This window comes from Lolium perenne, chromosome 5 (genome assembly GCF_019359855.2).
Source record: "Lolium perenne isolate Kyuss_39 chromosome 5, Kyuss_2.0, whole genome shotgun sequence".
In the NCBI taxonomy this organism is placed as follows: Eukaryota; Viridiplantae; Streptophyta; class Magnoliopsida; order Poales; family Poaceae; genus Lolium; species Lolium perenne.
Genome location: NC_067248.2, coordinates 49,911,161 through 49,932,945, shown reverse-complemented (window position 1 = coordinate 49,932,945; position 21,785 = coordinate 49,911,161). Strand labels below are relative to the sequence as shown.

The 21,785-nt window shown below is 45.3% G+C and overlaps 1 protein-coding gene across 2 annotated transcripts; it reads right to left on the bottom strand.

Annotated features, from left to right (window-relative positions):
* Positions 1-550: 550 nt before the first annotated feature.
* LOC127299131 (putative aldehyde oxidase-like protein) lies at positions 551-13,206 on the bottom strand. 2 transcript variants are annotated; one of them, XM_051329044.2, is made up of 10 exons: positions 12,966-13,206; positions 6,241-7,896; positions 5,855-6,114; positions 4,939-5,148; positions 3,325-3,543; positions 1,912-2,877; positions 1,690-1,785; positions 1,468-1,566; positions 1,098-1,287; positions 551-1,005 (listed from the first exon to the last, which is right to left on the bottom strand). In XM_051329044.2, exons 1-10 carry the CDS (start codon positions 13,105-13,107, stop codon positions 791-793), a joined length of 4,053 nt encoding a protein of 1,350 aa, XP_051185004.1. In that variant the 5' UTR covers positions 13,108-13,206; the 3' UTR covers positions 551-790. The 2 variants fall into 2 exon arrangements, with proteins under 2 accessions (XP_051185004.1, XP_051185006.1); XM_051329046.2 differs by lacking the exon at positions 12,966-13,206 and adding an exon at positions 8,482-8,904.
* Between the last annotated feature and the right edge of the window lie 8,579 nt (positions 13,207-21,785).

Here is a 21,785-nt window from a genome sequence, read left to right as displayed (position 1 = left end):
ACATTTGTTGCTGGGTTGTTTTTTTGGAAGCACATGGTCTATTTAGCCATATTGTTATCTTTTAGTAGGGTTCCAAAGCTGATATTTCGTATATCAAAAATCAAACGTGTGTTAATCTTAAATAAAAATTACACTAAATTGACTTAAAATATCGATATGTGGGTTTATGCTGGCTCATGCTTGCAGCCCTTTCTTTTAGCCAATGTGAGCAAATCAATCAGGTAATTTTTATTCTAACATGAAAATTGTGTGTGCGTCTAACACATGTCATCATTCTAAATTCGATGCAACTTGTAAGACTTCTCGGTATTCTAAAAGAAAAGGCTTTCTTCTAAACTCACGTAGAAGATCTTGTGTGATAAACTATATTAGCGAAAAAGACTCATTTGTATTATAAATATCTGATGAGCATTTGCTAAAATAAAATCAAAAAGGAGGAATCCTCGGGCGATGCATATGACCTTCTATTTATTTATTTACTTATTGAAGTTTGTTCATAAAAGTTACAACTCAAGGAACACATAAGGTCAATACATGTATCGACCATCTGAAAAAAAAGGAGGGTTTTCTCATTTTTTAGAGAGGTGTGAGGCACCGAATACTGTAAATATTTCGAATATTGAAGTACTTCCTCCGATCCAAAAAGGGTCATGAGCTCAGTTCAAATTGAATTTAAACTGGACTCGTTACACTTGTTATGGATCGGAGGGAGTATATATTTCACCATCCAACGTTACACAATATGATCACACCACTCCGTCTGGCTGACAACATCAGAGCGTCCTACATATTATGCTCCAGCTGCAAATTGATGTGCAGATTGATTTTCCAAGTGCTTCTCCACTATATCCAAACCACACAGTTCCTTCACCACTGTCATTGGTGCAGGGACATCGAGTTGGAATACTAAGGGCGAGCTTCCGAACTCCTCTCTTGCTGCTCGGATGGCTTCTCTCACTGCACAATGGACGGATGATGCAAGAACTACGGCAGGTTCCCCGGAAGCTGGCAGAAGAAGTAGCTAAGTTACTTGAACCAATGAGAATTTCCACCCAGCAAAGAAGTCATAACCTTGTCTTAACAAAATCACATTCTACCTTTTGAAGAAAGCACACGGTCCTTATGGTATCCAGTATTCAGCACCTCAACGTTGAAGTGCTTTGGGATGGTATCGACACTTGGGATCTTATAGTCCCATGTGCTGTCACTCACAACAAGGCCATCAGCGTTTGTCTCGTGTTCTTCGTATATGAAGAAACCGATTCCTTGCACAAAGGAACCTTCAATCTGCAAGATAAGAGGAGCAACATCCGATGTGATGCCAATATAGACTACAGCTTTGAGCAGCTATAGTCAGGACTGTCATGTACTCCTCTAAATTCCCAATAACACTTTTGGTAATGGTACTCATGTTTAATACATAATAATATAGAGGAGTGTAACATAATGGACAATATTTATGCAAACCTGGCCCAAGTCCACTGCAGGGTTCATGCTCTTCCCACAATCATAGATAATATCACCCCTTAGTATAGTTATTGCTCCTGTAAGAACATCAATTTCCACCTACGTTTTTCAAAAGAAGAATTAAATAAGAAATGAGAGACGTATCGCAGTATCATCCATAGAAAGTCCAACTGTAATTATACTACACTTTTGCGATCGACATTTTGCAAAATTTTTGTTCACCTCACTTATACAAGCTCCATAGTTCAGATAGCGATTGGACTCTTGGCCAGGAACCCAGTATGAACTTGAAGACAAATTAACGTTATCCGTAGAGGCCTATTTGGGAAAATTGAATCATACGGAAATTAAGTATTAGCACATAAGAAGATAACAATTTCCACGGATAAACATTCTACTCTCTTTAGTATGAAGAAAGATCAGAGGGTAATAAGAAAAAATAACCTGCGAAATCAAAGAGTCCCATGAAACAGCTCCTGCTTGCTGTTTGAGCTTATCCATGACTGGCTTCAACCTGTGAATCAGCATGTTGCAGGCCTGAAGGATTGCTGCACAACTAGATTCAGATGTTGTGCTGCCAGCAGTAACTCCACCTTGGATTAAGTTCAGAGTATCAGCCTGAAGCACACGCACTCTATCAAGAAGGCATTCACACCCATCAGGCCACAGCTGTCCCAAAGCGAAAGCAGTCGTCTGCTGTACTTTTGTCCACAGTCCTTGCCCAATTTCAATACCTCCAACCTCAACCACAATGGAACCATCATTGAGCACAGAAACTCTTCCAGGAGCTGGCCTTGGTTCTACCTTGAAAATGAGGGGCACACAAGAGATACCCTGCTTCCGCCACTTGTTGCAACTGTTGAACTGCTTGACAGATTTGGCTCGATGCAGGTAGCTCGATGTCGATAGTAATCTATCAAAAATAAAATGTAGCGTGTATGCAGAAGCTTCGCCAGCGCTTTCTGGATAGAACAACACCAGACTATCATAGGTGTGAAAATTCTTTTGCCTGATAGTGTTAGCGTCGAGTGAGAGCACTGAAGCAACATGCTCAATGATAGCTTCAGCAATAAAAGAGCCTTGTGTATCTCCAGGAGCACGCATTACGGATTTGGACGGATTGTTTGTTTTACAGACCTTGATGTCAAATGAGAGAGCACCCCAGTTGTATTTCTTCAGTCCTGATATAATAGTGTCTGGTATTATGGGGCTCGCATCTGGAGAAATTCCAGCATTAATTAGTACTTCTAGATGTAAGGCTGTAACTTTCCCATCAGACTTGAAACCAACAGAGTAATATGCTTTCACTGGGTGCCGACCACCAACCATGACCATGTCAGTACTGCGATTGAGATACATCCGCACAGGACGCCTTAACTTGTATGCACAAAGAGCAGCTGCTGTTGCTACCTACAAAGATCATATATTGGATCAATCCCCAGAGGCAGCTATTGTCAATGCTCTTTGCTTCCGTGGAATGAATGGTACATAAAGCTCAAATGGCCAAACTCATCTTAATCTCCCTTAAGAAAATTAAACATTGGATCTTAGGTCGTGAACCCATCCAATGTACACCTGTGTTTTAGGCTCTCATGTCCGGTTTAGGAATGTTCGGTGTTATATTACAAAACTATATGAAGCTATTACATATAGATTTAACAATACATTCAATTGTACCACATGGGATTTGTATCAAAACAGGTCCTCAAAATTTGGAAAATTGCAAATGGCCACAAAATCATTCTGAAACAGCTAGTCTCAAAGCTAATCAAAAGGTCATGCATGTGAACTCACAACTTGAAAGTAACGTGTCTAATCACTTAGACACCTATTCAAATTTTGTAAATTCTTACTCACATTGAATGATTTGGTTGCCTTTCCACCAAAGCCTCCTCCAACCCTTCTTGTAATGGCACGCACATTGTTGAATGGAATGCCAAGGCACTTAGCTATGACACTCTGTGCAAGCTCAGGGTACTGTGATGAACTGTAGACAACCATGGTGTTATCTTCATCTGGAATCGCTAGTGCTGTCTGTGTTTCCATGTAGAAGTAATACTGAGAGGCAAGTTTTACCTGCAATCACAAGAGTTAGTTAATTAACACGTGCCATATAGACTTGTCTGTGGGGTTCCATGAAGTCACATGCAGGGAGCAAAACTTAACATATAAGATCGGCAAACTTTCGTCACAAAAAAAAAATCAAACTTTCATACAGCTGCTATGTTCATGTGCAAATTAAATGGTACTACCTGTGTTTCAAACTGTAAGGCGTTTTGGTAGAAAGAGTAGGATTGACTACATTCACAATACTAAACTTTTTTTTAGAGTACGCCAACAACGTACCTTATCTTTACAGAAGGCAGAGGTTTGAGTTAAGAAGGCTACCACACATGGCATGAACTCCACACCAACTAGTCCGAAGACAGCTACCCTGACAAAACAACAACAACACGAAAGGGTCTATCCTAAGCTAAGCAACAAAACCGCGTCTCGACCGATGCTAGACGCCTCCGAAGAACAACAATTTCAAAAGAACTCTCCTTATCGACGCACCATCAAAGAGAAGATGGCCGAACTCGGTCGGTCCTGAGAAGGAATCATCTTGGACTCGCCAGCTATGGAGTGCATAGCACCCCTGCACTCAACCTCGGACACCGGCGAGGACCAGAGGAGTGCAACAAAGAACCTCCAAGCCGTGTCTCCAAACACGATGTTCCCAACAGAGTAACGACGTCAAGGACGCCGCCATCGCGCTGATCTGAGTCCAAATCTAGGCTTTCACCCGGAGACAACTACCAACCACCGATGAGAGCGAAGGAGATGCTGACACACCATGGCGACGCCTCCAAGGAAGGAAACGACACCCGCAGGCGCCGTCGCCGCCGGCACCGACCAAAGACGGGCAGGATTTTCAGCCGTAGTGTCGCACACCTCCGACCCTACCCACCAGGATGGGGCAACATTGTCCATGTTGTATCACACCACTGCCGCTGCAGCTCCTCGTTCCTGTAGCCATCGCGTCATGGTACTCCTGACACCCCGCACGGACCTCATCTTCCATCTCCCAATCGAACAAGATCCTGCAGAACAAGATCCTGCAGCTCGGACTCCAACTCCAGAAACCGCAAGTACCCAGCAACCTCCGTCGCTACAATACTATACCATTAAAAGAGTTATTTAATAGGAGCTGCTCCCTGCGGGGCCTAGTATTGTTCTTTTCACAGGCAAAGATGCTGGTGGAGCTGCTCCCTGTGGGCCTAGTTTGTAGGGGCGTCTAGTTGTAATACCGTGTGTGTCACCCTTTCTTTGGCTTGTACATAAACTAGGTGCAGAGCTTTTGCGTTTTCTCGAAGGAAAAACTGTTATAAGTTCCTACTTAAAAAAAGTATAAATACTTTGTATAAATTTTCAGCAATGCACGTGAGATGTCATTACGAAAATATCCCAGAGAAAGTGAAATGAGCATACTTCTGTCGACAGGATCTTGTGATCAGCTTCAGCCATGCCCTTGGAAAAATCACCGACTTGTTTTGGATACCTCTCTGGGGGAACATTGAAATAGCTGCTGTTTTGTACTGCTTGTTCTACAGTTAAGATTGGTGGCTTCAAATCTTTTGTGTCATATTCAATAATGACCTGTTTTCGTGCCAAGTTGGCATATCTCTGGGTTTCTGCAACCTGAGGTAATGTCCAAATTTCAGTAACAGCAATGTTTAAGAAATAAAGAATTCCAACACTATGTAATAAGTTTATGATCTTTAAATAAAAAGGCAATGTAATTAGGGGCACATATTCAGTTCTTCGCTAACCATTAACAGTTTAATTTCACAATATTACTCTGTTTAAAGTTGAAACAATCTTTTTATATTAAAACGTGCCATCAGTTCAGTATATTTTTGCATAGCCACTTGTGCTGTTCTTTGAGTACCTAATTTCCATAAAAAATATCATGAAAGAAACAGAAATAAGCGCATAGTAGTGCTACCACAGAAAATCTTCGCATGTGTTTAACTGATAGGGGTTTCCTTAGGGTATTGTACACATAAGACTCTGGATACAGATATATGCTTATAATTTTGCATGAACTTAGAGGTTTACATTAATGACCATTAGGGTACCCACCAACTCTATTTAGTGAAATTAAATGAACTTGTTTGAACTAAATAGGGTTGGAGGGTGCACTAAGTGTGACCACACAAGATGAAAATCTGTGTGAAATTAAGGTATTTAATTTGTACATACTGGCCCCTCGTTATTCAAAACTATATAATTAACATCCACAATTGGTATTACAAAAAGAAATAATGAAGCAAACATTTACAAATCACTATTTGGTATGCTGTAATTTATTAACATTTGAATATTAAGAAGAGAAGATAAATACCACAACACCAAGAGCTTGGCCAGCGTACTCAGCAATTGGATCACCAAAAAGTATTTCATCCCCAAACAAGTATGATGATCCAATATTTTGCCCTCCACTTGGAATATCCTTCGCAGAAATAACTGTCAGGACCTTCTCGGATGCTAAAGAAGGCTTGAACTTAATACTCTTGACATGCGCAAGAGGTTTTGTGCTGTAAATAAACTCTCCATAGAGGCAATTATTTGGAGCAGGAATATCATCTACATATACCGCCTCCCCTGCAGTAAAGAAAAGAAAGTCTATCAATCTATACATAATACTAAAAGATGGATGATTTGGGGAGGAAAATAGCTTCTAGATCCATTAGACATTCTGATGATGTAAGCTAACCAGTAACCACATACCAGAAGCTTGAAGCTCAACTCCATACTTTTTAATTGGTTCACCAACAGGTTTATATTCATCACCGGAAACTGTTTCTCTGCGGGAAGATAATGGCAGGTTACAGAGATCATCTGTGTCTACAGAACTAGCAGAGCTAAAGTTCAGGGTTTTTCCAGGCCCTTTGATGCCTTCAGAAAATGAAGATAGGAAACTGAAGAGAAACCCAACAGCCACACTAACTCTGTATTCGGGATGTGATGTTCCTTCCATTGGTACAATTGTTTCTCTGAGTAAATGAACTGCTTCAAGCACAACAGATGGAGTCACCAATTTTCCAGTGAGGTGCTCTTCAACTTTTTTTGCTCTAACAGCATGTTCTGTCCCGTAAGCACCAAAAGCCAAGTGTAGGTTGCTCAATACAGGATCACCAGATGATTCATTCAAGGAGACAAGTCCCAGGAAAGCAGAATTAATATATGAAACAGCATTGCCAAGAGGGCGTGGTGCTGCTCGATAAGTTTCAAAGACCACACTTGTTTCTGTCTGAGAATCTGGAGTCCAATGTGGAATAAATATGCTCAGAAGTAAAGTACTAGGATCAAGAGGAGGCTGCTCCAGAAACTCTTCCAAAGTAACCTCTAGCGTTTGTGAAGCAACCTGAAGACGGACAGTGGAAGCAGCACCGAGAAGTATGGTTGCTATGTCTGAAGCAAATGGGTATTTCTGTGCTAAAATTATGTTTCCACCAAGGCTTGCTGTGTTACGGACAAACGGTGTAGCAACTTTGCTCATGTGTTCGGCAAGTTTTCTATAAACTAAACTTCCCTTTGGAGCTGATATAGATTCATTTCCTTGCTCAAGTATCTTGATGGCCATAGAAATTGGTGTAGCTGCTCCAATTTCAATGCCGTTATCTTTTCTTAAAATAGCTGACAGTTCTGGAATACCACCTATGTCAATATACTTGTTATATAGGTCTTGATCCTTGTATACACCAGAACCTGTGTTTCCAACGACTACTTTGACACAGCAGTCACTAAATATGCCAGAGTTTAATAAGTCATAATATTGCTCAATACTTTTTGGATGATACCATCCCTCCCCGGAGAACGTAAATGAATAATTTAGTTGATCAAGAGATGATTTGATCTCAGATTTTAGGAAGTCCGGGAAAGTGCAGACTCCGCCACCAAGAGTATAAGTAGGCAATTTGCTAACATCAGCATGCTTATCGCTTTTCTTCCAGAATATATTAAGACCCAAATCCTCCAAGTCAACATCTGAAGCGAAACTTTTGCAGGCATCAACTATTGGTCGGTAACCAGTACATCGACACAAGTTGCCTGAGAAGGCCCTTTCTGCTTCGGATACAGTTAACTTTGAGAACCCATTTGGTGGTTCAGGCGTCTTGGATTTGTCAGCATTGGCAAGAGAAGTGAAAATGGACATGCACATGCCAGGAGTGCAGAAACCACATTGAGAAGCATGGAACCCGGACATTCTTTTCTGAATAGCATGAAGACCATCTTGTGTATTTCCCAGACCTTCAGTCGTGATAATTGAATAGAAATTTATATTGTACAGGAGGGTCAAGCATGAACTTGCAGAAAATTCAGTCACTTCATCTTTTGTTGGATCATATTTTGCTATAAGGACTACACAAGCTCCACATCCACCTGCAGGAGAGCACAATAATAAATATCAGTCATAATATCCGCCTCTTTCCTATAAGAAGAACGCAGCATGTTTCCTGTTCTCATTGAACTGAAAGAACTGAACCTTAAGTGAAAACTGAACAAACATATCGGAATCGATTGGTATTGTATTTAATCGAGTTGGTTTGGGTTCCATTTTCCAAAGTTTGAACTCTCAAGTATATAGCCATATAATGAGAGAAGTAGCAAAAATATTAAGAACATGCAATAAGTAAACATTTTGGCAATCAAATTAAGCCTTTCAAACGTCTTATAAAAGGGAACAGAGGAAGTACCATACACGGATATTCATTCCTCAGTTTTACAAGATTACCCACCACTGTTGAGATATATGACTCCCTAAGTCTATAATCTCACCAAATAGCCCCATGTTTATCATAAGACCATTGAGGCTTTCGTTTCTACACAACTAATCCCTACTTATTGCGATGAAATTTACTTTTTTCTCTACTCTCTTGGAGCCACGTCTGTTATCCAAATAAGAATTATCAGTGTTCCTAAAATTGTGATTGTCTCCATATTTATTGTCTGGGGGTCGCAACATACCCACACGACATGTGCCGAAAGCAACCTCGACAATCTTAAGGCTTTGCTTGGCAGGCATGGTTTAGAGAGTATTCCAGAGTATTATCCCTAGTGTTTTGGCTGAAAACAATTAAATCATCCGATCCTCTTCCATCCTAATCTCCAACAAACCCTCTCTTAAGAAATGTTGTTTGGTAAACAGGGATTACTGCATTGAAAAACTTGTAGGATTCAGAATGCTAGATCTGAATAAATATACAGGTAAAAAATTCTACTGTCAGGACCATGTTCATACTCCTACAAATTTGGAATGCAATTTTAAATTCATACATTGCTAGTATAAAACCTACAGACTGACTAGTATGTGCTTTCGTCAATTTGTCACACATAAAATTTAGAAACCTCACAAGCAGTCCTGCACGAATTGTCCATGGTACTGATGCATTTCTAAACCCTGACGGAGTGACTAGTGAGAGGGCCGCACATACATCTTCACAACCTGGTGTTTCAACTAACACTCTTCATGGCCAATTAACTTCATGATTTTATATTTTTATTGCCATCCTCCCACCACAAGTATCAGTTGTGCACATGTTCTCTGACCAAGATACCACAAGAACAGAGCCAGCAGAATTGTTCCTCATCAAGAACAGAGGCTTGCTAGCTAAACTGGAAGGTGGCTGGAAGAAAGACTTCACCCCAACACCAAAAAACTACTCCGTAGAATAAAACGAAACAACTCCATTCACTCAGATGCCCAAAAATATGCTCATACAAATGCGCAGTTCCAGTTTTTTTTTTGGCAATGTGCTAACACAGCTGCTCATCAAATTCAAAATTTTCAGAAATCTGCTGGCGACCACATCTCCTCCTGGGTTGTTTCGGTTCAGGCACAAATGAAATTCGAAAACTTTCAGCGGTGAGGCGGACGGGATGGCCCGTGAAGTAGGGCTAGGCGTGAGGCGAAAGAGCTGGCGTGGTGAGACCGCCGGAGTGCGGAGAAGGAGCGGTGGAAGGTGGCGGGAAGGAGCTGGAAAGAGCCAGGGCAAAGGAGAGGCGGCGCCGCCGCCGAGCTGGCTGCACCACCCGAGCAGCGAGATCTCGATCGGCCAAAACGGGGTCCTCCTATTTGACTGACGCGTCGTGGGCCGGCCCAAATAGACTGCTGCATTTTTTCTTTTTGCGATTGTTTTTATTTTTCTCCTGTTTTCACTTTCGTTTTCTTTTGCTTTATTCATATTTCATCCCTGTTCATGAATTTGAAAAAAAATCGTGATTTTTTATTAAAATATCATGAATATGGTGAAATAGTGAATTTAGAAAGTTTGTGAAACTTAGAAATGTCCGTGAATTAGAAACAATGTATGAATTAAAAAAATGTTCGTGAATTTTAAAAATGTACAAAATTCTTTTATTTTTTTTGAATAATTTACAATATAAATCACAAATACTCACTGCAGTCAGATGTGCGAAGCAAGGGCCGAGAGGTGGACACGAATGCATGCGGCAAAGGGGGAGAACGACGACGAGGCAGGCCCGTCACGCGTCTCAACCGATAGCCAATAGATTAGGGTTAAGTTTAAGTTTTATTTAGTTTTAAACTCGAATAATTTTTGTTTAAATTTCGTATGAATTTCGGTTTTAAATGTCATTCCAAGTTTCAAATTCTATCGGTGCTGGTGTATGGGGGGGGGGGGGGGGCGCTGGTGTGAGAGCAGCATCCTCAAATAGAAGATGCTCTGCCGACGCCCCTCATACGTCAGTTACTGCACCCCTGCCGGCGCCTATTTCAGGGCTGCCGGTGGAGATGCTCTTAGTTAGTAGTTACCAGATATTTTGAAAGATATGGACCAAATATAATCATAAAATATGATATATCTTCGGATAGAGATAAATACTAGTAGCCCAACGAGTACATGCACACTGATTGAGCTCGGCCCTTACCTACCCATCAAACAGTCCATTTTTTGTTTTAGCGTGGACCGGAAAATTACATAATAAAACCTGTCAAACCAGGACTGCCCAAACAAGGCATAAGAGCATGTCTAACAGGTCCTTTATAACCCGTTCACCCCTTAAAATTCCGGCGAGATACGGGGCAGGCGCGGTTTGGGCCGTCTAGCAGGCCCCGTATTCGGGCCGGCCCGTTTCGGCGGAATACGGGGCCCAGAAAATCCGCCCCGCCGCCCCCTACTTATACCGGGCGAAGGTGCGAGTGAGGGGTTAACCCCTCACTCGCAACCCTAGCTCCGCCGTGCGCCGCCGCCGCCTCCATCCTGCTCCGGCGAGCAATTCCTCACTCCCCCGCGCCGCATTCCACCCCAGCTCCGGCATGGACGCCCGCCGCCGCAGTACCGCCTCGCCGGCGAGCGGATCGAAGCGATCCCGCTCGCTGGACAACGTGGAGGATGCGTGGCGTCTCCAATGCAAGAGATCCGCCACCGGGAGCCGCCGTGCGGCCTGCAAGTACGACGGCGCCTCGTTCGTCCCGCCGAAGGTCCGCGAGTTCGCGCGGGGCGGCCGCTGGTACAACGAGGACCCGCCGCTCAAGCCGATGAGTGGCCCCAAGTTCGACGAGTGGCGCGCCGAGTGGGAGCGCCAACGGTGGGCGAAGGAGGCATGGAACGCGAGCATCGGGAGCACCAGCGGCGGAGGACCTCCGCTCGCCGGCGAGGAGGAGGACGAGGACGAGGACCCCGCCTTCAAGAAGGCGATTGAAGAGTCCCTGAAGGACGCCGCCGAGAGGAAGAGGGTGGAGGAGGAAGATAGGGCGGCGGCCATCGCCGCCGTGAAGGATGCGAAGTTGCGGGAGGCGAAGGCGGAGGCCGACGGGTACATCATCGACCTCTCCGACTAGAAGTCGCGATCCATGATCACGCATTTTGTATGTAGATACGTCGATCCGTATGTATGATCGACGAACTATGAATGAACAAGTTTCGCGGATTTTTAAATTTACGAATTTACGGGGTCAAATACGGGGTCTGCTAGACGGAACGGTGTTTTTACGAGCATTTTTTATACGGGACGAAATAGTCGCGAAATACGGGGCAGCAAAATAAGGGGTCTGCTGGACCTGCTCTAAGTTGCATGGGTCCGGTGTTTAAATCTCGTCTGGAAATGCGCATGTGGTAGCGCTGTAGTAGTATGGGCATCAACTAGTTTAAGAAAGAGACGTGCTATCTTCCGAACCACCTAGTAATAGCCCCTCGCAACAAGTGAAGCAGTGTTTTCGTTATGGCTTTCCACGATGGCAGATCAGAAAGTCAAGCCTACATGCTACATGGGGGCTACCTGTAGCTTTCGCTACCTTTTGGTTATTCTCAAAGAGAAAAACTAACTTTTGGTTCAAAACGTACGCTGATTGAATTAGATGTGTGGCGTGAAACATGGAAACGTGAAAGGAAGATATGACAGCAGGTCGATCTGATCGGAACTGATCTGCTTAGCTACCGTTGACATGAGCATCACGATCGCTATCCAGCGTATCAACACGCAAAGGGCAAGCTACAGCCTACAATCCTACAAATATGTCACTTCATGTCCCTATCTGCCTATTCAGTTCAGGTGTATTGTTGCTCTTAGGATTGAAATACCGTAGCGGGATTTTCTTGTTTCTTAGTTTTTCTTTTTTTCTTTCTTATCTGTGTGTATGCGTACTGCCATTAGGGTGTTACGTTGTTGCAGAGGCTGGGTGTAATTGATATCTCTTGATATTAATATATTCCTCTTATCAAAAAAATTCTGCTACTCAGTTCGTCCAACAAAGTGATGTCTAAAAGCACTCCTTTCAGTTTGCTTAAAAAATGTGTTTGCCTCTCGAAGCTGTCTCTGCTGCTACTCTCTCAATATCAAATTAATTGAAGTTTTTTTTTGCTTTAGGCTAAACTTATTAAATTGTCCAAATCAATAGAAAAATATATATCAACACCTACTATACCAAATTAGTTTGATAACAAATATATATACTGGTGAGCTATATATGTATGCTTCATGTCATAGATATTAGCATTATTTGATATATATACTTCTTAAACTTAAAATGAAGACTTGTGACAAAGCTACAACTTTGGTTAATTTGAAACGGATGGAGCATAATCTTGCGTAGGCAAGCAAACCATAAGAGAGGGCCACTTCGTAGCCAGACTGTGGTCTCCCCAAACACATGAAAGCATTTGATTCTAACGGGAGTTCATGACTTGGTGAATTGGTGATCATGCTCGTAAACACAAACACTGAGCAGACGTGTCTTTCTATCATGCTCGTAAACACAAATTCAAGTATGAACTCTCTCGGTTTCATAATTTTTGTCATGATTTTAGTTTGAATTTAAATTAAAACCATAACAAGAATTTGGAAGAATGAAGTACTTTCTAAGCCGTGTATAGTAGAGTAATTTGTTTTCCCAACAAGGAGGCACTTCGAATTTGCTGCTTCCCGGAGTGCAATTGGCTACGTACCGAATTGTCGCCGAAGAGTATGCAGCTTGCGTGCATAGGACGTACCTTCGCCGCAGCCGAGCTTCGTCCCCGTGAAAGGCGTCCTGGTCCGGATGAACTCGAGCAGCGTCGTGGATGGGTCGACTTCGCCGCCGGCAACCTCATACCGCCGGCCGTTCAGCGCGAACACCACCTTCTCCAGCTTCATCTCCCTCGACCTCGATCCCTCGCGACAGATGGATCCAGCCCCGGCCCAAGCTCTCGATCGCTATTTAATGTGGTTGATGGCTGGATGAGTTGATCAACAGCCTTAAAAGGCTGGAAGCGGTAGTGGTGTACTGTAGTACGGTATGGTCTAGCACGATGGAGATCGCGATGGCTGGGCGCGATGTGGTAGCTAGATGCACCATGCACGTGTGCAATGTCCAGTGCGGAAGGAATTCAATCACACACGAAAGCTATCCACATGTTATGTGGAGACACTGCTGCTGTTCTCCGTTCGTCGGCTGGCCAGCTTGCATCGATCTCTTGCGGCAGCCAGCTTGGATCGATCGGAACTACTCCCTCCATCTATTTATATAAATAGATGTTTAAGGTTTATATCTGGGAAAAGCTCCAGTTGAATCTAGGTGCACGTGAACCTAGGTTGGAAAATACATTTTCGAAATGTGAAAAAATTCTAAAATAAAAATATCAGGGTACGTATGCATGTTCCATGGGTGCGTAGAAAGTTTTCGCGGAGAAACCACTTTTTTATTTCAGAATCTAAAAAAGACAAAATACGTCACATATATACTGTTATATAGCCCTGTAAAATTTCACTTTTTTGCCGAGGCAAAATAAAATCTTTTTTCAGAACGAAACTCATGTCCAGGGCACATGTTTGAGATCATCTTTGCAATTATTTTGTGTTTCGATTTTTAAAACATGTTTTGACATCACAAACCCACTTTTTGAAAAAATGGGTTCACATACACCCAGGTTCACAAAAGCCGCTCTTATATCTGAATGTATCTTAAAGTCAGACATGTACTTATAGACGGAGGAAGTACTAGTTAATCTTCTAGTAGTACTACTTGTTCCAGCTATAGTGCAATAGGTGTTAAATTTCAATAGAGATAAAAACCAAAAAAGCAGTGGTTGTTGGTTGCCTCCGCTCCTCTGTCGTCTCCTCCAGGCGACGGGGGAGCGAAACCCTAGTTCCCCGCCGCCACCTTCCCCACCCTCTGCCCGCCTCCTCGTCGCCTCCCGAGGCCGCCAAGGACGGGGGCGGCGAGGATCTATGCCTCTCAGGCCCCCGCATGGCTGTTTAGGAGGGAGGCCACCATGCCGGTCCCGGAGGTCGCCGCCGCCCGCGCTCGTCGCCGCCTCCCCGCCTCCCCTCGTCGCGCCCGCGTCGTCCTCGCCGTGGTGCCTCTCGCGCCGGCCCCGGCTGCGGGCTTGCGGGCCGGACCCGACCTTCGCTGCTCTCTGCGGCTCGCCGTCCGGTCTGCAGCTCGCCCCGTCCGGCCATGGCGGCGGTGGGATCTCCCCAATCCGTTCTAGAGGCAGGCTGCGCGGGGCAGTCTCGTCGGCCGGAGGCGCGGGCCGGCGCCGGACATGGGCGCAGGACAGCTCTGCTTGGCGCGCTTGTTGGCGCGGCGGAGCCGTGGTGTTGCCGTGCGACGAGGTGGCCGGCTTGGCTGAGGCGCGGGGGATTCAACGGTCGGGCCCGATCTGGGCGTCGACGGGCCCGTGTCCAGGCTTGGCGGTGGGCGGCCGATCTGCTGCCTTCTACAGCGGTCTGGCCGGGACGCGCTGCTCAGGCGAGTGTTGGGCGTTTTGGTGGACGGCAACAAGGTTGTCTGTGCGGCTCGCCACGCCTACGACCAAGGCCTACTTGGGCCTGTCGGCAGCGTTGACACTCCAGGCGAAAGCCTCGCACCATTGGTGCCGATGTTGGCGGTGCCCCTGGGTACCGTTTCCCCTGTTGAGGGCTTCATCGGGGAGCCTGGTCTCCTGCTGTCACGAGTTGTTGCGTTCTCCGGCTGAAAACCTCTGCTCCTCGGAGCGAGCGGCGGCGACACACTGTGCCGTTACCTTCCTGAAGTCACCACTTTTGGAGTCTGTGTTCCTCATGGTGCGGTAGATGTGTGCCAGTTGTGCATGGTTGCCTTGTTGTCGGGGGTAGTGGATGCCGGGGCGGCGGCCCCGTAAGGTTGACGTTCGCCGAGGCGGCGGCCTCGGAAGGTCTTGCAACATTGACTCCATGGGGTGTGGTCATGGTCTAGCAAGGCATGGATGGCGTGTTGGTGCTACGTGGGTACCGAGCTCGTCGGCCCGGCCTACGCAGATGGGACGGTCGGTGTGGCTGGCATGTCGGGGCGGCGGCCCCAGATCTTTTGGCGCGGCGTTCGTGGTCTGCGGGTGGTCGCCTTGGTAGTTTGGGCTACAAGACGTCCATGCCGTGCGGCGTTGCGGCTCGCCTCCGAGCAGGGGACATCGGAGCAGCGGCTCCGGGTTTGGTGGTGTGTGTTTGGTCGTCGGTAGTCTAGTTTCGTGTGGGCGATGAGGCTCCGATATTTGTGCGGTTTTGGGCCGGTTTCCCTCATAAATTCGGCCGCTCTGTTTTGTTTTTGGGACCGGTTTTCCTATTAACTGAGCAAAATCTTCCTCTATCAATATATCGTGCAGCTCACCTGCCGAATTCTCAAAAAAAAAAAACAAAAAAAAAAACTTACTAAAAGGGACATGCCAGGCCGAAATAGGGGACACTGCTTGGGCAACACGAACAAATTTCTACTCCGAGATTCGACCATTAAAAAGGACATGTCATGTCGAATGGGGATGCCGTAGGGCACTCCCCAACCCAAACAGACACGGACAAATTTTATGTCCGGGACTTGACCCAAATAAACAAAAAGACATTTTTCATGTACGTTTAGATCCTCCTGCCGGAGATGCTCTCACATCCTGAGATGCAACATGGGGAAGTTCCTTGTAAGAACATCTCTAGTACATATCCCATCCCACACCGCATCTCATTATTTTTTTTTTGTTTTGGTCCAAAATGTGGCCCGATCAGATGCTGCAAACCTACCCGCATCACGAAAGCCGGTGTGGTTATAACCCATCGTGGCCTGTGAACTACGTATATAAGCGGGAGTGAGGGGTTCAACGCGGCACACCATATCCATTTCCGCCTCTTCCTCCTCCCGCCGCCACCACCCCTTCTTTGATTGTCGGCGGCACCGTCCGGCGTCCGCCAAAACCAAATCGCAGCCGGCGGCTGCTTCCTCTCCTCCCCTTCTACCTACTCCCCCAATGGCCGGACCCAATTGGGAGTTTGCGCTGGGAGAGGGTGTGTGTTGACCCTGTAGACCAAATATGGTGCAAATACTGTTCGGTTGTGGATAAATATTTTGTAGAATCTCTCTTTGAAAATAGGCTGATATGTAGCACATAATATGGACCAACTTACTCGAAATCAACTTTATGTATTATGATATAGTACTAAGGTACATATTTTTTAATTAGTCATAATTCCATGACCATTATGGCGAATTAATTTGCCCCCTCAACGCCGTGAGGGTGCCTACGAAGGTGACCATTGATTTACATACATGACAATGCCTTGAAAAAGTTTGAGATATTAGTTAGTATTTACCATATATTTTGAAAGATATTGGCCAAACATAACCATAAAATCTGATATATCTTCGAATACAGATGGATATTAGTAGCCCAACGAGTACATGTAGATTGATTGAGCTCAGCCCGTACCTATAGGTCCATTTTTTTGTTTTAGCATGGACCGGAAAATTACACAGTAAAACATGTACGTCAAACCCAGCCTGCCCAAACAAGGCATAAGTTGCACGGGTCCGGTGTTTAAATCTGGCCTGGAAGTGTCCATGTGGTGGCGCTGTAGTAGTATGTGTGTTTTTCGAAAAACTTGCGATCACAAGGCATCAACTAGTTTTTTTTAAAATCAGGCATCAACTAGTTTAAGAAAGAGACGTGCTATCTTCCGAACCACCTAGTAATAGCCCCTCGTGACAAGTGAAGCAGTGTTTTCGTGGCCATAGTGGTAAATATCATGTTGTAGTATCATGCATATGATACTTGTGTATGGTACTATCTCTATAGTGGTTAGTATCATGAAGTATTATCATAGTTATGCTATATTTATAACTTTTTAAAATCTCAATGCAAATGTGTGCATAAGATTTGTTTGGCATTAACTTTTCTCGTGACATGCGCTATGATACAGTATCCACCTATGTTACTCTAATCTTCTATCTCCTCCTTAATTAACTGCCACATCAATTTTTTTGCGGGACCAATGTGTATGATACTAGCTATGATACTAGCACTATGACGGCTTCCGACGATGGCAGATCAAAAAGTCAAGCCTACATGCTACATGGGGGCTACCTGTAGCTTTCGCTACCTTTTGGTTATTCTAAAAGAGAAAAACTAACTTCTGGTTCAAAACGTACGCTGATTGAATTAGATGTGTGGCGTGAAACATGGAAACGTGAAAGGAAGATGTGACAGCAGGTCGATCTGATATCGGAACTGATCTGCTTAGCTATCGTTGACATGAGCATCACGATCGCCACGCAGTGTATCAACACGCAAAGGGCAAGCTACAGCCAATAATCCTACAAATATATCATGTCATGTCATGTCCCTATCTACTACTCAGTTCGTCCACCAAAGTTGGCGTGCAAAAGAACTCCTTTCGGTTTCCCAAAAAAATGTGTTTGCCTCTTGAAGCTGTCCCTATTACTCTCTCCATATCAAATTAACTGAAGTTTTATCCTTTTGCTTTAGGCTAAATATTAATTAAATTGTCCAAATCGATAGAAGAATATATCAACACCTACTATACCAAATTAGTTTAATTATAAATATATTGGTGAGCTATGTTTGCTTCATGTCATAGATATTAGCATTATTTGATATATACTTCTTAAACTTAAAATGTTGACTTGTGACAAAGCTACAGCTTTGGTTAATTTGAAACAGATGGAGCATAATTTTGCATCGGCAAGCAAACCATAAGAGAGGGCCGCTTTCGTAGCCAGACTGCGGTCTACCCAAAAACATGAAAGCATTTGATTCTGTCGGGAGCTCATGACATGGTGAATTGGTGATCATGATCGTAAACATAAACCGAGCGGACGTGTCTATGTATCATGCTCGTAAACACAAATTCAAGTATGTACTCTATCGGTTTCATAATTGTTGTCACGATTTTTAATCATAACAAGAATTTGGAACAGATGGGGTGTACACTTTCCAAGTCTTATATAGCATATTAATTTGTTTTTCCAACAACGAGCTGAGGCACTTCATCTGCTGCTTCCCGGAGTGCAATTAGCAACTGGATCTAGAAGAGTTAGGCTAGCGAATTGTGGACCGAAGAACATGCAGCGTGCGTGCATAGGTACGTACCTTCGCCGCAGCCGAGCTTCGTCCCCGTGAAAGGCGTCCTGGTCCGGATGAATTCGAGCAGCGTCGTGGATGGGTCGACTTCGCCGCCGGCCACCTCGTAGCGCCGCCCGTTCAGCGCGAACACCACCTTCTCCAGCTTCATCTCCGTCGATCCCTCGCGAAAGATGGATCCAGCCCCGGCCCAAGCTCTCGATCGCTATTTAATGTGGTTGATGACTTGATGGATGGATGATTTGATCAATAGCCTAAATAGGCTGGAAGCGGTAGTGGTGTACAGTATGGTCTAGCCAGTAGGGGCCGGCACGATGGAGACAGCGCTGGGCGCGATCTGGTAGATGCACGTGTGTGCAGTGTCCAGTACCCCAAGGAATTCAATCACACACCAAAGGCGGTCTTCGGATAGTTAAGAGCATCTCCACTCGTCCCCCGACGAGGCCCCCGACGAGCTTTTTTTCCATCCGAACGGCGTAATTCCCAGTCGCGCCCCCGGTTTCTCGTTTTCGTTCGGAATTGGGCCTAAATTCATCCGGCGATCCCACGTCATCCCTGGTCCCCCGGGGAGCGCTCGGGGACTCCGGACGAGTGAAAAGCGGGGAAGGGCCCGATCTGTCGGTGACTCGACGCACGAACCCCACCGCCACGTCGCTCAAAATCTCCCCCACCCCTCGTATCTCTCTCGCCGCCGGCACCACCCCGCCGGCTTGTTGCCCAGATTCCGCCGCCCCTCCTTCCCCACCTGCCTATATTCCGCCGTCTTTGGACGACGGCCTATCTGGCTGCTCTTCCGCCGGCCTGCTTGCTCCTCGTCGCTCGCGGCTCGGGTTGCCTCGACCACGCCCGTCAGGTGTTCGTCCATTTGCCTCGCCGGCCATGGACTCGGACGAAGAGGAGGATCAGATGTTCGTCGAGCTTATGCAAGAAGAGATGGCAGCAGCCGCCCAAGACGACGAGCACATGATGATCCTTGGTTGCTTGGCTAGCATGTACGCCGGACTGGCAACTGGTCAACGTGGTGGGTCGGCACGAGGTCGCCGGAACTTGTTAAATTTTATGTTAAATTTGTTTGAAATATGTCAAATGGTCGAGGTTAGGGGTTTCCTGCCGGGGGGACGGCTGGAACTTCAGCGCTCCCCACGCCAAATCTTCCTCCAATCCGGACGAAAATATCGCCGGATTTGGGCGTGGGGAGCGCCAACGAGTGGGGATGCTCTAACGGCATACGCAATGGTTGATAATATCTTAACTTAATCATATGCTACTTGATCTAGATATAACAATAATGCATAATATACAATGAGTTGAGTTATTTTTTAGTTCTATCTTTAATAATGAGACATCCTAAATATGTGGTAGAGAGATTATTATGTTAAGAGGCTATTTCTTAGCTAAAAAAATACAAAGTCTTTTTCATTTGTCTCTTTCCTCTACCATCATTTATCATACGTCGCAGTGCTAAGATATAACCATTGTATATGTCCTAAAGACATTTGCCGCTCCACTTATTTTGGTCATCATAAAAATGATCGCTAGTTTACGATTAACCGTTTGCAGTCTAACACATTTTGTTTGTTCAAGCCAGCCATATTTTAGGGATTTCAAATAGATCACTGCTAGCCAAATGAAACATAAATATATCAATTCTAACCAAATTTAGGCTGCGCATTGGCGTTCGCCTGCTGCAAGGATGGGCACCCTCACGGGCTATTCGCTAGCCTGCTGGCTTTGCTTCAGCTTCAAACTGGAGCGCCGGTCACATCGCTTGGCGGATCTGGGAGAACTTCTTTTCCAGCGCTAGGGACGGTGACTGCGGTTGGGTTCCTCGACTTCCAAGACGGCGACAACGGCGAGCGTGTCCATGGTTGGGTAGGGTTTTTTTGCATCACCATATACAATTTTTGGGAGTGGTGGGAGCGGAAGTGGCTTACGTGCCACTGGCGGGCGGGACATGTAGAACGCAGGGAGAACGCGTGCGGACTCGTCGAAGCGTCCACACAGACGCATTCACAGCGCAAATTTAGGTCTCGTTTGCGTCCCCACAGATAGCCGATTAGTTTGCGTCGAACCGCTGCGATGCAGATCTATTTTTTGATCACGCGAACGCAAACAAAAAAAGTGACCGCTTGCATCAGACCGCTGGAGATGCCCTAAGCCCACTTTTGGCACCAAAATAGAAGAATTTGGCAGTTTGCTTTCCCTTCTTGCATCATTTTTTTTATAAAGCATGGATTTTAAAGTGGTTCAAAAATTAGCTCAAAAGGTTCGAATTGATTGTTTACGCGTGGCTAGGTGTTGGGAGAGCAATGTGGCGCGATTTTGCTTCGGGGAGCACAAGAGAAGAGATGTATCACCTTGACTTCCCACTACACACTTCCTCTGACTGCCCAAACCCCATTCCCTCACCTAGGCGATACCCTCCATGGCGGCTGTTCCTCCACGTCCATCGTCACCGCCAAAATTCTGCGCAAGAACTCTCGGCAGCTCGCTAGCTTGAGTAGCTAGCGGCAGGAGGCAAGGCCAATTTGGCAAGGGCCCTCAAATCAACCTTGTCGTTGTGCTCGGTGCCGCACTCAACAAGGGTGGTACGTCAAGCGCGGCAAAGGACCCTGCGTTTGCAGACCCAACCCTTACCGATCTGGCAGGGATTTTTATGCATGCGGTGGCAACTTAACCCAACGCTTCGTCCGTGGCTCCGAGAACTCCTAGGACCTAGATGCAAACACCTTCGCTGGCACTGTCGCCTCATTTCTCCAGGATATGTACTATCCTCCGTCCCAAATTAGTTGTCTCAAGTTTGTTAAAATATGGATGCATCAAGACACTAAAACATGTCTAGATACATCCATATTTAAAAAAATTTGAGACAACTAATTTGGGACGGAGGTACATCAAACCCGTACATAAGAAATGGTTAGGATTTTTACAGATCATGCTCGTAAACACAAACTGAGTAGGCGTGTCTTTTTATTTGTTGGGTATACGCAAAAGGAGACACAAATTTTGCGGACCTGCGCCTGGTGCTACCAGTAGCACTGTCCCGCAGCTACTCTGCAATGAGTGCGTCATAGATTTCAATGGTACAAACATGAAATTTCTAGATGTTTAGCACCACTAAGCCAGTATTAGCACCACACTTGGGATATTTCTGGCTCCGCCGCTGAATTCAAGTGCGTGCTCTCCCGGTTTATTAATTTTTATTGTATTTTTAATTTAATTTTAAACTAAAACCACGACAAAAATTTGAAACGAACGGAGCGTGTAGTACTAGCAGGCTAATTTGTTTTTCCGACAAGGAGCTGCATCTTTCGGGAGTGCAATTAGCAACTGGATCTAGAGGTAGGCTAGCGAACAGTGGACGGAAGAGTATGCTAATTGAACGGTACCCTGAGTACTGGCAGGCTAATTTGTTTTTCCGACAAAGAGGTACGTACATTGGGAACCAGATCC